This window comes from Pipistrellus hanaki (genome assembly GCF_964339955.1).
Source record: "Pipistrellus hanaki genome assembly, chromosome: 1".
Taxonomy (NCBI): domain Eukaryota; kingdom Metazoa; phylum Chordata; class Mammalia; order Chiroptera; family Vespertilionidae; genus Pipistrellus; species Pipistrellus hanaki.
The window spans coordinates 20,290,802-20,307,612 of NC_140503.1; the positions used below are offsets into that span (position 1 = coordinate 20,290,802).

At 44.9% G+C, this 16,811-nt stretch overlaps 1 protein-coding gene across 1 annotated transcript in view; it reads left to right on the forward strand.

Annotated features, from left to right (window-relative positions):
• The window catches only part of TGFB3 (transforming growth factor beta 3), a 40,614-nt gene that overhangs the window by 8,796 nt on the left and 15,007 nt on the right, over positions 1-16,811 (forward strand). The window contains exons 2-3 of the mRNA XM_084893361.1: positions 9,228-9,391; positions 9,638-9,767. Of these exons, the coding sequence (XP_084749487.1) occupies positions 9,228-9,391; positions 9,638-9,767 (294 nt within the window). The remainder of the gene's footprint in view (positions 1-9,227; positions 9,392-9,637; positions 9,768-16,811) is intronic.

A 16,811-nucleotide genomic window follows, 5' to 3' on the forward strand; every position in this document is an offset into this window, starting at 1 on the left:
AAAGGAATTTATCTCCACCAAACCAGCAATGCAAGAAATGCTAAAGGGTCTACTGTAAAAATAAAGAAATAGGAAGCAAAGAAGGAACACAGTGGTATAGAATAAAAATGGCGTCAAATGAGTACCTATCATTAATAACTTTAAATGTAAATGGTTTGGATGCTCCAATCAAAAGACATAGAGTAACAGACCCATACATCTGTTGTCTACAAGAAACCCACCTCAGAAAAAAAGACGCACACAGACTGAGGGTGAAGGAATGGAAAAAGGTTTTCAAGGCAAATGGAAATGAAAAAAAAAAAAGCAAAAAAAAAAGCTGGGGTAGCAATACTTATATCTGACAAATTAGATCTCAGAGTGAAGGACATAACAAGAGATAATGAAGGCCACTTCATAATACTAAAGGGAGCAATCCAACAAGAAGAAATAACCCTGGTAAATATATATGCACCCAATACAGGAGCATCCAAATACATAAAACAAACAAACAAAAAAACAAAAAAACAAAACAAAACAAACAAAAAAACTGCTGGAGGACATTAAGGGAGAGACTAATAGCAATACAATCATAGTAGGAGATTTTAATACCTGTCATCCTTTGACAAATCATCTAAACAAAAAATCAGCAAAGAAATATCAATCCTAAATGACTCACTAGACCAGATGGAATTAATCGACATCTTCAGAACATTCCATCCCAAAGCCACAGAATATACATTCTTCTCAAGTGCACATGGGACATTCTCAAAGTTAGACCATTTTTTGGACATGGGCAAAGTCTCTTCAAATTCAATAAGATAGAAATCATATCAAGCATCTTCTCAAATCATAGTGGCATAAAACTGGAAATTAACTACAATAAAAATAATCCAAAGAAATCAAACACATGGAGACTAAACAGCATACTATTAAACAAGGACTGGGTTACCAGAGAAATCAAGGAAGAAATTAAAAACATCCTGGAAACAAATGACAATGAAAACACAACAATCCAAAATCTATGGGACACAGCAAAAGCAGTTTTGAGAGGGAAATTCATTTCCCTACAAGCCTATTGCAAAAAACAAGAAAAAATGGTAACAAATCATCTAACTCTACAACTCAAAGAGCTAGAAAAAGAGCAACAAGAAAAGCCCAGTGTAAGCAGAAGGAAGGAAATAACAAAAATTAGAGCAGAGATAAACGACATAGAGTCCAAAGAAACAATACATAAGATCAACAAAACCAAGAGCTGGTTCTTTGAAAGGATAAACAAGATAGATGAACCTCTAGCCAGGCTAACCAAGAAACAAAGAGAGAGGACCCAAATAAACAAAATCAGAAATGAAAGAGGTGAAATAACAACAGACCCCGCTGAAATACAAAGGATTGTTACAAAATACTACGAACAACTCTATTCCAACAAACTGAACAACCTGGAGGAAATGGACATATTCCTAGAGAAATACAACCTTCCAAAACTCAATCAGGAAGAATCTTAAAATCTCAATAGAACAGTAACTTGGGAAGAAATTGAAACAGTCATCAAAAAGCTTCCAGCAAACAAAAGCCCAGGGCCAGATGGCTTCACAGGAGAATTTTACCAAACATTCAAGGAAGAACTAAAACCTATCCTCCTCAGACTATTCCAAAAAATTCAAGAGGAAGGAACACCTCAAAACTCCTTCTATGAAGCCAGCATCACCCTAATACCAAAACCAGATAAAGACAACTCAGTGAAAGAGAATTACAGGCCGATATCCCTCATGAACATAGATGCCAAAATCCTCAACAAAATTCTAGCAAATCGGCTCCAGCAGAGCATCAAAAGATCATACACCATGACCAAGTAGGATTTATTCCAGGAATGCAAGGATGGTAGAATATCTGCAAATCAATAAACGTGATACATCACATAAACAAATTGAAAGATAAAAATCATATAGTCATATCAATTGATGCAGAAAAAGCATTTGATAAAATCCAACACCCTTTCCTGATAAAAACTCTCAACAAGGTGAGAGTACAAGGATCATACCTCAACATAATAAAAGCTATATATGATAAACCCACAGCCAACATTATACTCAATGGACAAAAACTAAAACCATTCCCTCTAAGAACAGGAACAAGACAGGGATGCCACTATCACCACTCCTCTTTGACATAGTACTGGAAGTACTAGCCATTGCAATTAGACAAGAAGAGGAAATAAAAGGCATCCAAATTGGAAAAGAAGAAGTAAAGTTATCCTTATTTGCAGATGACATGATATTGTACATAAAAAACCCAAAAGACTCCATTAAAAAACTAATTGACTTAATAAATGAATTTGGCAATGTAGCAGGATACAAAATTAATGCCAAGAAATCTATGGCATTTCTATACACCAACAGTGAACTTATAGGTACAGAGACTGAAAAAGCAATTCCATCTACCATCGTACCAAAAAAATTAAGATACCTAGGAATAAACTTAACTAAAGAAGTAAAGGACCTATATGTGGAAAACTACACGACACTAAAAAAAGAGATAGAGGAAGATGTAAACAGATGGAAGAGAATACCATGTTCATGGATTGGTAGAATCAACATCATCAAAATGTCCATACTTCCAAAAGCAATCTATAAGTTTAATGCACTCCCTATTAAAATACCAATGGCATATTTCACTGACCTAGAAAGAACTCTCCAAAAGTTCATTTGGAACAATAAAAGACCCCGAATAGCCACAGAAATCCTGAGTAAAAAGAGTAAAGTAGGAGGGATCTCAATACCAGACTTCAAGCTGTATTACAAAGCCACTGTTCTCAAAACAGCCTGGTACTGGCACAAGAACAGACATTTAGATCAATGGAATAGAATTGAGAACCCAGATATCAACCCAAATCACTATGTTCAATTAATATTTGGCAAAGGAGGCACAAATATACAATGGAGTCAAGACAGTCTCTTCAATAAATGGTGTTGGGAAAATTGGACAGATACATGCAAAAGAATGAAACTAGATCACCAGCTTACACCATACACAAAAATAAACTCAAAATGGATACAGGACTTGAACATAAGACGGGAAACCATAAAAATACTAGAGGCATCCACAGGCAGCAAAATCTCAAACATATGCTAAAAGAACTTCTTCACTGATACTGCCCCTAGGGCAATGGAAGCTAAAGTGAAAGTAAACAAATAGGACTACATAAAAATAAAAAGCTTTTTTACAGCAAAAGAAACCATCAACAAAACAACAAGAAAGCCCACTGCATGGGAGAACATATTTGCAAATGTTACCACTGATAAAGGTTTAATCTCCAACATCTACAGACAGCTTATACAACTAAATAAAAGGAAGATGAATGATCCAATTAAAAAATGGGCAATGGACCTAAATAGAATCCTTTCAAAAAAAGGCAGAAGGAAGGCCAAGAGGCACATGAAAACATGCTCAAAGTCACTAATTATCCGAGAGATGCAAATCAAAACAACAATGTGGTACCATCTCACACCTGTCAGAATAGCCGACATCAACAAATCAACAAACGACAAGTGTTGGCGAGGTTACGGAGAAAAAGGAACCCTCGTGCACTACTGGTGGGAATGCAGACTGGTGCAACCACTGTGGAGGACAGTATGGAGTTTCCTCAGAAAACTGAAAATGGAACTCCCATTTGACCGAGTAATCCCACTCCCAGGAATATATCCCAAGAAACTAGAAACACCAATCAGAAAGGATATATGGACCCCTATGTTCATAGCAGCACAATCTACAATAGCTAGAATCTGGAAACAGCCTAGGTGCCCGTCAGCAGATGATTGGATCCAAAACCTATGGTACATCTATACAATGGAATACTATGCTGCCACAAAAAGAAGGAATTCTCATCATTTGCAGAAACCTGGATAGAATTAGAGAACATCATGCTGAGTGAAATGAGCCAGTCAATGAAAGAAAAATACCTCATGACCTCACTCATTTATGGATATTAAAGAACATTATAAACTGATGAACCAAAAGATAGATATAGAAACAGTAAAGCAACAAGCAGGCTGTCAAATTAAAGTGGGGAGGGTAGGGAGATCTGGGGGAATAAGAGATCAACAGAAGGACTTGTATACATGCATATAAGTATAACCAATGGACACAAAACTCTGGGGAGGGAGGGTAGGTATTGGGGAGGGTAATGTTAAAACATGTGCACAAATAATAATTTAATTAAAAAAATAAAAATAAAAAAATAAAGAAATATTAAAAAAAATTAAAAAAATAAAAAAGTCCCAATTTTTATCCAAAAATCGGAATTTTTAAAAATGCTGCGGGACAAAAATCGGGACTGTCCTGCCAAAAACAGACGTCTGCTCACCTTATTCTAGTGCCAATGCCTTCTCCCCCCACCAACTCAGTGTTTGTCCTAATGCAGTCCAGAGGATGGGTGAGTGGGGAGGCTGGATTCCCAGGCCCACCGTTACAGAATCAGAATCTCTGGGGATTCTGTATTGTCAAACTTCCTATTGCTTCGTAAACTCGCTGAAGCGGAAGGCTCAGTGAGCTAGGGCACAACCTTCCCTTAGAGGGGCTGCACATAGGAGTGCTCACAGAGGCCGGGCAGCTAATGCCAATGACCCAGCAGAAAAGTCACAGCCCAAGCATCAGGGCAGACTGCACAGGTCTTAGGTCATAGAGAATGAGAGTGCATAGGGAAGGTGGGTGGCTAGGTAGTGGTGGGGGGTCTGAAGGGCACACACCCCATTAAGAAGGGGTACCCAGCGGGAACTGGATTGACTCAGTGGATAGAGCGTTGGCCTGCAGACTAGAAGGTTCGGGTTCGATTCTGGTCAAGGGCATGTGCCTTGGTTGCAGGCACATCCCCAGTGGGAGGTGTGCAGGAGACAGCTCATCGGTGTTTCTCTCTCATCAATACTTCTAACTCTATCCCTCTCTCTTTCTCTCTGTAAAAAAACCAATAAAATATATTTTAAAAAAAGAAAGAAAGAAAGAAAAAAAAGAAAAAAAAAGAAGGGGTACTCACAGCTCAGTTTGGGCTGAGTTTTGCAGTTAGGACTCTAGTCCAGCTTGACTAGAACATTTCCCAGAACAGCAGAAAATCTGCATCTTTCTGTAAACTTTCCCAACTTTTAACACTAGATTAAAATGCTTATAGTATTCTTATTCTAAATTAAAAAAAAAAAAAAGATGCATTGGCCAAACAACATGTCTAATACATTTAAAGGTTAATCCATTGAAAGGCTAAACCATTAAAGCTCTGGTTTCTCAAACTTCCACAACATCTGGAAGCCATGGCACCCTTTGCAAAGCACTATAAACTGTGGTTCTCAACCCTGGCTACACATTAGAATCATCTGGAAATCTTAAAAAAAAAAAAAAAAAAAAAAGCAAGCAAGCTCTGGACCCACCCACACTCCAATGTAGTGAGAATCTGTATTGGGGAGTGGGTCCAGGCAGCATCTGTTTTTAAAGGTCTCCAGGTGATTATAACACACCGCAGGGATAAAGAAGCTCGGCCACACTGATATATGTAGTCCGGTCACTGGAACCGGCAGTACTTTTCCTAGCAGAGATGATGTATACAAGCAAAGGCACAGCTATGAGCCCAGGTGTCTGCAAACATTTCAAATGGCATGGCCCAAAACCACAGTCAGCTGTTTCCAGGTTTTTCCATGAATACTCTCATAAATGTTTTTTTTTTCTTGTTTTTCTCTCAAAAGAGAAAATGGCAGCCATCGATCTATATAGTTTGTGCGTAATGGAAAAAGCTGGTCATGATTTAATTTGTAAAAGTCAGCCCTCTCGCCCAGCTCTCAGGAATACTAGTGTTCTGCAGAAGCAGGAGTTCGGCCACAAAGCTGACTGGGAATTGGTTCTTGTTGGAAGCACAGGTTGGCATCCATAGACCCATTTCGTGGAACCCTGCCCCCTTTTGTTGGTGAAACCATCCCTCCACTGGATGACCTCTCAGGAGACTTCAGAGTCTCCCCTTCAATAAAAGATATCAGAGGACCTGGTTCAAATCCCACCTCTGCCACCTATTGGCTGAGTGACCTTGCATAAGTCATTGATCTTTCCTGATGCTCCCTTTTCTCATTTGTGAAATGGTAAATTTTACTTATTCTCATTCTCCTCAAGGATTGTTAGAGGGTCAACTGAGTTAATACAAGTTCTGTGCAATGCAAGGTTGTGCTATTATACTTTGTTTACTTATTTACACTCTGACTTATTCCATAAATGATTTAAACATCATTATTATTCAGTGAATTTAATGGTCAAGAAGATGATCACATTTCCTTTTCTCTCCCGGGAAGTTCTTTTTACATCAATAACAATTGTGCCTGAGTTCTGCTTAATAGTGTTAATCTGCTCCCGTGTGACATGGCTAAGACCCCTCTGGACATCCATTTCTTTATCTGAAGGGAGACAACCCCCTGACATCTGATCTAACTGTTAGAAATCTGTAGGTCTCAGTGATAAAAAATAGTGACCTTCTTACCTCCTTGAAATTCCCACCAAGAGGAGTCAGTCCTTCTTAGAGAACAGATATCTAATTGATGGGCTGGAAGAAACCAAGGAGGGATGGTCACTAGGGTGTCTTGAAGACTCTCTTAGCTCCTTGCTCCCTCATCTCCTGGCTGCCTGTGGTCTGGACCCCTCACTGGCACGTGCCATTTTTCTGTTCCCCTTTTCCTTTTTATGGCAACGCACACATTGCATTGACATATCCTTTCCTCCCTCCTTCAACAGTTCCTGGAGGTGCTATTATAACTGAAGTCATGTTGATGACAGCTCCCTCCAGAACCAAGGATGTCAGTACTCAAGAGGGTTGCCGGTCCAAGTTGCTTGTCCATGTCTGGAGGGTTATAAACTTAAAATTTAAATTGCCATCATGAGTCCTCTTTTCGGTTCTCTCTGAAATGGTTCAGGGAATACTTGGCAAGATTTGTTCTTTCAAAGCCAATTATTAATCAGGGCTTCATTAGGTGGCATTCACACATTTGTTTTTCTAACATCTGTTCCATTAGTTTCCTAAGAACCAGTGTCAGGCCCACCAGATGGCAGTTTCCAGAAACGCTCACTCATCCTTTCCTAAAGATCAGTAGCGCATTTGCTCGTTTCCAGGCCTCTGATCCTTCCCACTTTGTCGTGACTTCCTAAACCACCCCTCGGGTGATTATGAGCTCATTCCAGTCATGTCCATTATGTGTGGAATCTGGGTCTCTGAGCTTGAGTTTCAAGTTCTGGGACCATTTGTGTAGAAAGTTTTTCTCTGGGTGTTAATGCTGCTCAGAGCTTGAGGTTGTCAAGTGTGTACAGGAGAAAAGATAAGATCTTTCTTTTATCTGGCTGTCAGGGGTGGGGAAGAGTATTCACTGCTTTTTGTCTCATGAACAGGGACTAAGAGGCCGTGGGGTAATGGAGGCTGGTATAGCAGGGACAGTCAAGAAAAGAAAGTCCTAGAGAGAAAGGAGCCATGGTGATGGACCAGCTTGGTCTGAAGAAACATTTAAACCCTGTTTGTCTACCAGGCAGGAGATGTGGGCTCCTTGTCAGACCAATGTTGCCTCATTAGGTTTTAAACCCGCTGTGGGTTATGTCGCTGAACTACTCTGACACTTTCCATGTCTCCCTACTGTTAATGAGGTAAAATCCAACCCCTCGGTCTGATATTTCAGCCTCCCTGCATGTGGCTCCCAATCTACTGTCTTAACTGGATCTCATTTGCTCCAGTGCGGCTCCTTGTGGTCACTCTTACTCACCTGCATTTCCTCCCCATCCTGCCTTTTTGTCCAGCAGACCTTACCTGTAAAATTTCTCTCCTCCCCATCCTCAAACTCTCTCCTACTACAGGACTCAGCTCAAATATCTCCTCTTCCATGAATTGTTCTCTGTTTTCTACATGTTCTGATCTCTTTGCAGTATCCTGGGCTTCTCTGCAAGCCCTCAACACTTTCCCTCTGGTCCTGTTATTTGGGCCCATGTGTTAATGATCTCCCCTGTATATTAACCTCCTTGAAGGCAGGGATCATGTCTATTCATTTTTTGTGTCTGGTGTTAGCATTGTTATTGGTATGTAGTATTTATTCAACACATCCTCAATAAATGAATGAACAGCCTGACCAGTGTGGCTCAGCGGTTGAGCATTGACCTATGAACCATGAGGTCATAGTACAATTCCTGGTCAGGACACATGTCTTGGCTGTCAGCTCAATCCCGCAGTGTGGGGCATGCAGAAGGCAGCCAATCAATTATTTTCTCTCATCACCCTTCCTCTCTGACATCAATAAAAATATTTTTTAATCCTATATAATAAAGATGTAATATGTAAATTGACCATCACTCCAACACACAAGGTGACAGCCCCATGTGGTCAAAGATGGCTGCCCCCACATGGACACAAGATGGCTACCACAAGATGGCCGGCAGGGGAGGGCAGTTGGGGGTGATCAGGCCTGTAGGGGAGGACAGTTAAGGGTGACCAGTTCGGTAGGTGAGAGCAGTTAGGGGTAACCAGGCTGGCAAGGGTGGGCAGTTAGGGGCAATTGGACTGGCAGGGGAGTGGTTAGGGAGTGATCAGGCTGGCAGGCAGAAGTTGTTAGGGGCTATCAGGCAGACAGGCAGGCGAGCAGTTGGGAGCCAGCAGTCATAGGTTATGAGAGTGATGTCTAAATGCTCCCCTGAAATCAGGCCTAAACGGGCAGTTGGACATCCCTCGAGGGGTCCCAGATTGGAGAGGGTGCAGGCTGGACTGAGGTACACACATCTACCCACACCCCACACACAACCCATGCACTAATTTTGTGCACTGGGCCTGTACTAATAAAACAAATGAATGAAAAAATACATGAAGGAATGAACCCACTGGCTATGAGATGATTAAACTATAGGAGGGACAGCTGAGATCTCCTGAGAATCTGTATTTTCTAAAAGAGTTGGAAGAGCAGGCCAGAAAGCCTGCTGGAGATGATGTTAAGGCAATGGGAGGAGGGTGATTACAGTTGACTGGCCTGCCTTCTGTGTCATGTCCTGGGGCTCAGGAGTCTCTCTGCTCCTCTCTCAGGTCTGTGTGTGATTTCAGGGCCACCAAGAATCTTCCTCCTATCTGCATGTTTAGGTCTGAGGCCTCAAGCCTCCAGAAAGGTCACAGGTGGGACCTTGGCCCCTTGGCGAGTGTCTGTTGCTATCACATTGCTCCCGTGGGCCTCACTCCTGCTGCACCTCCCTGTTGCTTTGTCTCCTAGATGAGTTGGCTGTCTGCCCCAAAGGAATCACCTCCAAGGTTTTCCGCTTTAACGTGTCTTCAGTGGAGAAAAATGGAACCAACCTGTTCCGAGCGGAATTCCGGGTGTTGAGGGTGCCCAACCCCAGCTCCAAGCGCAATGAGCAGAGGATCGAGCTCTTCCAGGTGAGCCCCTCCCAGAACAGAAGCCAACCTGGTGGGAAGCCCAGCGTGGCAGACCTGGGTGGGAATCCTGCCTCTCTGAGCCTTCGCTTCTGTGTGCCACTAAGAGGACTGAGCGTTACCTTAGGTGCTCAAAGCAGCATTCAGAAACGTGGTTTCCTCTTGCTGCCCTCACCTGCCCTGCACTGTGACACAGCCTGTGGGACTCTGTCTGGGCCTCGGGTTCCTACCCCTGTCTCTGTCCTGCAGATACTCCGTCCAGATGAGCACATCGCCAAGCAACGCTACATCGGCGGCAAGAACCTGCCCACGCGGGGCACCACCGAGTGGCTGTCTTTTGACGTCACTGAAACCGTGCGTGAATGGCTCTCTCGAAGAGGTAGGTCGACTCTGAGAATAAGCGTTTTTGAAAGGAGCCTGAGGCTCTTTTATCCTTCATAAAACAGAGGGGGGAAGACAGAATGGGGGGAGTTGCGGATCTGGGTTTAAGACCTAGCTTTGCCACTGACTCCCTGTGTGTTCTTCCTTCATTCACTCACCTCGTATTTATTAACTGCTCACGCTGCGCCAGGTCCTGGATTCAGCAATGAACAAGACAGGTGAGACCCCAGATCCTATGGGGCATTGGTTCTGGTGGGAGAGACACATAATACACGAATAAACGTATTGACAAGGAAGAACTTCAGAGAGTGATAAGTACCATGAAGAACAAAGAGTGGGTAATGTGATGACTGGGTAGGATCCAACATAGGATGCTCAGGGAGGGTCTCTAAGAAGAGGGAATTTGTGCCCTGAGGTCTGAGTGAGGAGAAGGAACCAGCCTGGGAGAGTCAGGATAAAGGATGTTCTAAGCAAAGCAAACATCAAGGCCCAGGTCCCCGGGCGAGAACAAGCTTGATTTGTTCTAGTGGCAGCAGACAGACTGGCATGGCTGGAGCCGAGTGGGCTGGGGGTCAGAGAGGTAGCTGGGGCCATATGGACCTGTCAGGCCATGGTGAGGGTTAAGTACTTATTCCAAGTGTGATGAGCTATCCTAGGAGGGTTAGAAGCAGGGCTGGGGATACGGGGTGAGGTGATTTGGTTTACATACCCCTCTGGTTGCCCTGAGGTCAATGGAAAAGCATGAATGCCAGGTAGGGCCTGACAGCAGTCTGGATGAGAGCAATAAGCACTTCAGTTAGGTAAGTAGCAGGGGGTATAGAGATGACGTGGATTTATTCTATATTTTGGAGGAGAAGCCAGTAGGACAGGCGGATTGCATGTGGTGTATAAGGACAGAGAAGGAGCCTAGAGCAGTGGTCGGCAAACTGAGGCTCTCAAGCCATATGTGGCTCTTTGGCTCCTTGAATATTTAGCAAAGGCCAGCTTAGGAATACCCTGATTAAGTTAATAACAACGTACCTACCTATATAGTTTAAGTTTACAAAATTTGGCTCTCAAAAGAAATTTCAATCGTTGTCCTGTTGATATTTGGCTCCGTTGATTAACGAGTTTGCCGACCGCTGGTCTAGATGATTTCAAAGATGTTTGGACTGAACTAACACTTATTGAAATAGGAAGACTGGGAGAAGAGCATGTTTGAGGAAGGTTCTGTCTTGGGTCATTAAGTTTGAAAGGCCTATTAGACATCTAAGAGAGCTGTTCGAATTTTACACGTCCCAAACGTCTCGCCCACTCGCTGATCCCTCACCTGGTAAAGAAGGCAATGGTTCCTTCCCTGCATGTCACCACAGGCCCCACCATTCCCCCGTGTTCCCCAAGAGTGAGGGTAGAAGTCCCGACTTAGCATGAGTGAGCCAGCTTGCTTTGCTCACTCACAGAACCTGCCTGGGCTCTGGGCATCTGAGTTTGCAGGTCCCCACCCAAGGGACATTACCTGGTGGCCGAGCTGGCAGATGGTGGGCTGGAGGCCCTGCCTCGGCTCCAAGGTCCCCGAAATCTGTCCTATCTCTCTTCCTGAGCACCAGAGAACCATGTGGCTCAGCTGACAGCAGCACTGGTGGGAATTCTGACTCAGATAGCACTCCGCCTAGACCCCGATGTGGCTGCAGAGAGAGGCCAGGGAAATGAATATCTCTGCTTCCCTGCCTGATTTTGATCAGCTCCACCTGGATGTCTCTGACGCCCTGAAGGAGTTCTTATTTTCACAGCTGCAGAACTCAATGAGCAGCTTGCATTGAGAATGATTTCCATCCTTCTGGAGACATCAAAAAGATAATTTCGCAATAGAATCTATGGGTCCCCCACCCTCCAGCCCCACCGCTGCCAATTCTGAGTTTAGTTCTTCAGTGGAACCTTCCGTTCCCTCTCGGCAGATGCTGCCCACCCCCTGCACAGACCTTGCCTTCTGTAGAGCTCAGGAGCCTCTTCTGAGACGTGGCCCCAAACAAGGCAGCGAATGAAGCAGTTGGGTGTGTGGACTACTGAGGAAACTGAGTCACACATCTGGTGTTGCAATTATTTATCAAACATTGGACGGCCTACGATGTGCCCAGTTCCCAGGCTGCTTTCTGGGTTCCAGACATGGCTGGGGCTTTCTCTAGGGTTTGGGTCCCCTGAGCTATTGCTCTACCCCACCTGCATTTCATTCATGTGCAGAGCCAGGCCTCCTGCAGCAGGTGGGGCAGGGAGCACGTCTAGCATCTGTCCCCAGGAAGGGTGGACACTGGGAAAACACAGCCATTTTGCATCTCAATGAGTGTGTGGGCATCCTCCTTGCTGATCTGTGTTGGCCTTCTCTCTCTCTGTCTCTAACAATCAGGAGTGTAGCTCTGGCATCAGGCTGCCTGGGTTTGAATCTGGTTGAGTACCTTGGACAAGCCATTACATTTCCCTAGGCCTCCGAGTCCTCCGTGTAACGAGGATAACAACAGTTCCCACTTTGTAGGATTATTATAAAGATTCAAACGCAGCATGGAGGGCTCAGAGCATGCTCTCAGGAAGTCCAGGGATGCTGGTGATTATTGCCATCACTCTGAGCTCCCTGCCTAGATAGACGGTTCGGTCCAGCCAAGCCATCATTTCACACCTGCACCCTAACCCTGACTTTCTCCCGCACATCTCTCTGCACCTTGACTTTTCAACTCACAGAATCATAGAACTTGTCTGCTCCAGGTCTCTCCCAGCCTACCTTAACGCTTCGGGATAGCAGGACGTCTTATGTAGCCCATTTCAGCTGCTCCAGCGCCTTCCTTCAGTGGCCTTAAACCAACAAGAGTCCACTCCTTACATCTCCCTCTTATACCTGACCACTATTGCTTCTGGATCAATAGAGAGTCTCTAATTGTTGTATCCACCAGAACTAACATGATACCAAAACCAACCTGGTTTCCCTGCACAAAACTACTGGATTCAGTTCAGTTTTATCACTTATTTTTCTTCCACTTCACTCAACTTTTTGTACTCATCTCCTCGCTTCACCAATTTTAGTTACTAAAACACCTGATCCCAGAACTCCTAGGAGAAAAGGCCAGAGCTATCTCTCTTCCTCCAGAATATCAGTCATCAAACCCGGCACCTTCCTGGGGCTTGTTCTCGCCGGCTCATGCCATCTGGACCCTTGGCCATGGCCCTCCTCTGGCCCAAGCTCTGGTCTCACCACTGTCTCCATGAGCAGTCTGCTTCCTCCCAGTGAGCCCTCCCCCTTCAGACTTCCCAGTGAGCAGAACGAGGATTCCCAAAGAAGCCTCCGAGGAGCCTTTATCTGCTCGTGCCCTTGCTCCTTAAGGAAAATATAGCCAACTGTCATGTTCCTTTTATCTCCTCTGGGATCTACCTCTTTATGGCAACAATCCCAGCCCTGGTAGAAATGCTGGCAGCTTCCACCCAGACTGATTCTGCCACCTGTTTGACACTGATCTTGCTCGAGCATGCTCCTGATTTAAGCTCAGACTCCACCACCTTCCTCCCATCTTGTGGCCCTTTGCGTTTGGGGCCTTTGGAATCCCTGCCTCTCAGTCCCAGAGTTCTTCAAGTTTCCCCTTTCCCTGGTCTCTCCCAGCCCCTCTGCCTCTTCCCTTCATCCTTGGCTCGAGTACCTCCTCTCCCAATAAGCACCTTTTTTATCTTCTGTCCTGCTCCTTTAAAAAAAAAAAAATTTTTTTTAATGTTTTGATTTCAGAGAGAAAGGAAGAGGGAGAGACAGAAACATCAACGATGAGAGAGAATCATTGATCGGCTGCCTCCTGCATGCCTCCTACTGGGGATTGAGCCCACAACCCAGGCGTGTGTCCTGACCGGGAATTGAACCATGACCTCCTGGTTCATAGGTCGACACTCAACCACTGAGTCACACTGGCTGGGTGCTCCTTATTTTTTTTTGCTTCCACGCATGAATGTGACAATTTTTTCCTAATACCATCTTTTAAACATAGATGAATATTGAAATTTTCCTTCCTGATCCCCACTAGTTACGCCTCCAGAAATCCATGGGGTGTGGCAGCATGAGTGGGAAGGTCTGCGCTGGCTTTGGCATCACTTTCTGTCTCCTGTGCCCCTCAGGACAGCCCTCTTCTGTCTGTGGCAACAGAGACCCTGGCCCTCTGGTGCATGGTTGTTATGCTCAGACTTCATGATCCCCAAGGACCAACCAGGGAGCCGAGACCGATGCCATAAGCAAAAGAGCCTGTCCCACTCACGCTGACAGCATGGCGGAAGACAGAGCGAATTTCGCCAAGCCCTGGGGTTTTACTCCGGTGGTGATGTCACTGCTTTGGCTGACTCTGATTGGTTGGGTGAGGGCCAGGTGCCAGCTACACAAAATGGAGGATAACTCCGCTCTGCCCCACAGTGGAGTCAGGAGTTTAATCCTCGCCCCACCCTGCCCTCTCATCCCCGTCTTGTCTTACGTGCATGAGTCAAATCATTGACTCAGCCTACTTCCTTTCAGCATAAACAACAAATACAGTTACCAAGACCCTTAGTACCACAATTCCCATCAGTATTGTCCTCACTGAAGTCCAGTTCCCCTCCTGCAGGCATCAATTCTCCTCCTGGCCTGCGTGGAGCCCAGGCTGGGGATCTCACAGGTGAGGCTGCTAGTTGCTAGGATCCAGGCCATGCAGGAGCTGGGAGTCATGTAGTCAGGTCCGGGTGCCGCGTTTCAACAGCCATGGGCGTGCTCAGGATAACAGTGTAGTGTCCCTTTGAGTCCTTGGGCAGTGAATTTCTTTATCCACACTGAGTTCCCAGGCTACAGGGTCTGTGGTGGGCACTGGCAGCGCATCTGGAACAAGCAAACTGCAGAGCCTGTAAGGACTTGAGCAAGGGAATAGTTACCATACATGATCTCCTCCAAAAAAGGGGAAACTTGTCCCAGTAAGGGGTACACCTGGCCCATAAGAGGGCGAAGGACAGGGGTTGGTCCAATTTTTACTGATTCTAGGACACATTTAGTTAAACCCCTTTTCCATAGTCTCACTTTACCTGTCCTAAGGCTAGAGCTATACTTTGAGATAACTTGGCTACAAAGGTGGGGCTGTTATCTGATACTGGCAGTCTGAATCTAGGTATAATCTACTAGTACTATATTAATCTCTTGATTACTATAGAGGCAGTTTCCATCCTAGTGGGATATACTTCAACCTAATCTAAATTGTCTACAAAAACTAGACCTTATTGATGGTGGCTTAATCTCTAAAATCCACCTACCAATGCTCTCCTGGGGAAGTTCCCTGGGACCCGAATTCCCAGGGGGACCCCCTTACCTTGCTTAGCATTTACCTGTGCACATATAGTACTTCTAGCAACTCTGCCTCACAGAAGTTCAGAAGTCTTGGTGACACTTAAATGGGTAACCTGGTGTCACTGGGCAACTCTGACCTAGAGCCTCTGGGACCAACAGTCTTGCATATGGAGGGTCCACCAATCATCTGGTCCTTAGGTGGCTTGCTTCTGTCCAGCCAATTCCTTCCGATTGCAGTTGGTAACCCTCTTTTCTCTGTGGATGGCACAGTGTCTCCATCAAAGGGCCTGGATTAAGGCCAAAAGTTCAGGAACTGTGCCCAAATGGTGTGGTCCAGGGTGACTACCACTGCCTCTGCATATCAGGTCCCATCCTGATGTAACTGCTCCCATCTGTGAACAGTACTTGTCGTCTGTTACCTCTGTGCAGTCATGAATGGGTTCCTCCATCATCATCTGGAAGCAGGCTGGCAGGGTTGATGTCCAGAGTCTTATGAATCTGGAGACAGGGCTGGTCCAGGAGAAAAGCTTGGCCCATAGTCTGCTTATCTGCCTCCTTCACCAGCAATGCTATGGTGGCCAATGCCTGGAAGCAGCTGGCCACCCTGCTGCGACAGGATCCAGTCTCTTAGACAGATAGGCAACAGGTCTCTTCCAGGGATCTAGAGTCTGAGTGAGAACCCCTTTGGCAATGCCCCTTACCTCACTCACATAGAGGTGGAAACTGGGCTTCATGACATCTGGCAAGGCTAGGGTAGGTGCTGAGACGAGAGCCTTCTCTAGCTCCTCAAAGGTCCATTGTCCAGTTCAGCAGCTGCATTCCTTTAGTACATGTTCCTTCTGAGGTCCACAGTCTTTCAATGTCCAAGGAGGCTTCCTGCTTTCTACAATAAACATACTAATTCCTTCCTATTAGTTGCTGGCCTTTTATAATTTCAAATTAACTTCTAAACTTTCTTTCTATATCCTTCAAAAATACATAACCATGCCTCAAATTTTAAAGAAAAGGCAAGGGAGGAGAGAGCAGGTCCAGTACCCTGTTCCCAGGCCTTCAGCCACTTGAAATTTAAAATGCCACATTTTTCCTACAGATACAGATTTATCTGCATTTCTAACCCCCCCTTCTCCCCCACGCAGAACATCGGTGAAAATTCTCCAAGCAGTCGCCGGGGGGGGGGGGGGGGGGGGTTAAATCATACAAATAATTATTTTCACATTGTTTTAGCACAATTCTAAATAAACATTTGTGATGAAGTCCACTTAAATCTATAAAGTAGACACACATGACCGAAACTAAAAATAACTCCCTAAAGTTTACAAAATACAAGATGCAGGTACAAGCCCAAATTCAAGCTTACAATGTGATTACAAATGACAACAATGGCATATAAAGCAAAACAAAACAGATCAAATATAAAAGATTGCATGTTACATTAAAACATCACTTCAGAAAAACTGACTTCTGTAATGCCCAAGTGTCATAAACCCCAAAGACTACCAGGGAGCCAAATCTGATGCAATTGCAGAAAGCCTGTATTTATTCCGACTAGTCTGAGCTTGGTCCCACCTACACCAGCGATGGCATGGCAGGAGAGAGAAAGAACTTAACATATCAATGGGTTTTATAGGGGGGTGGTGCCACTACCTTGGCTGACCTGATTAGTTGGGTTAGGGCTAGGGTCCAGTTACCAGGAGCTGGCCCTGCCCCGCCCTGCCCTCTCACCCCGCCCTGCCCTCTCAT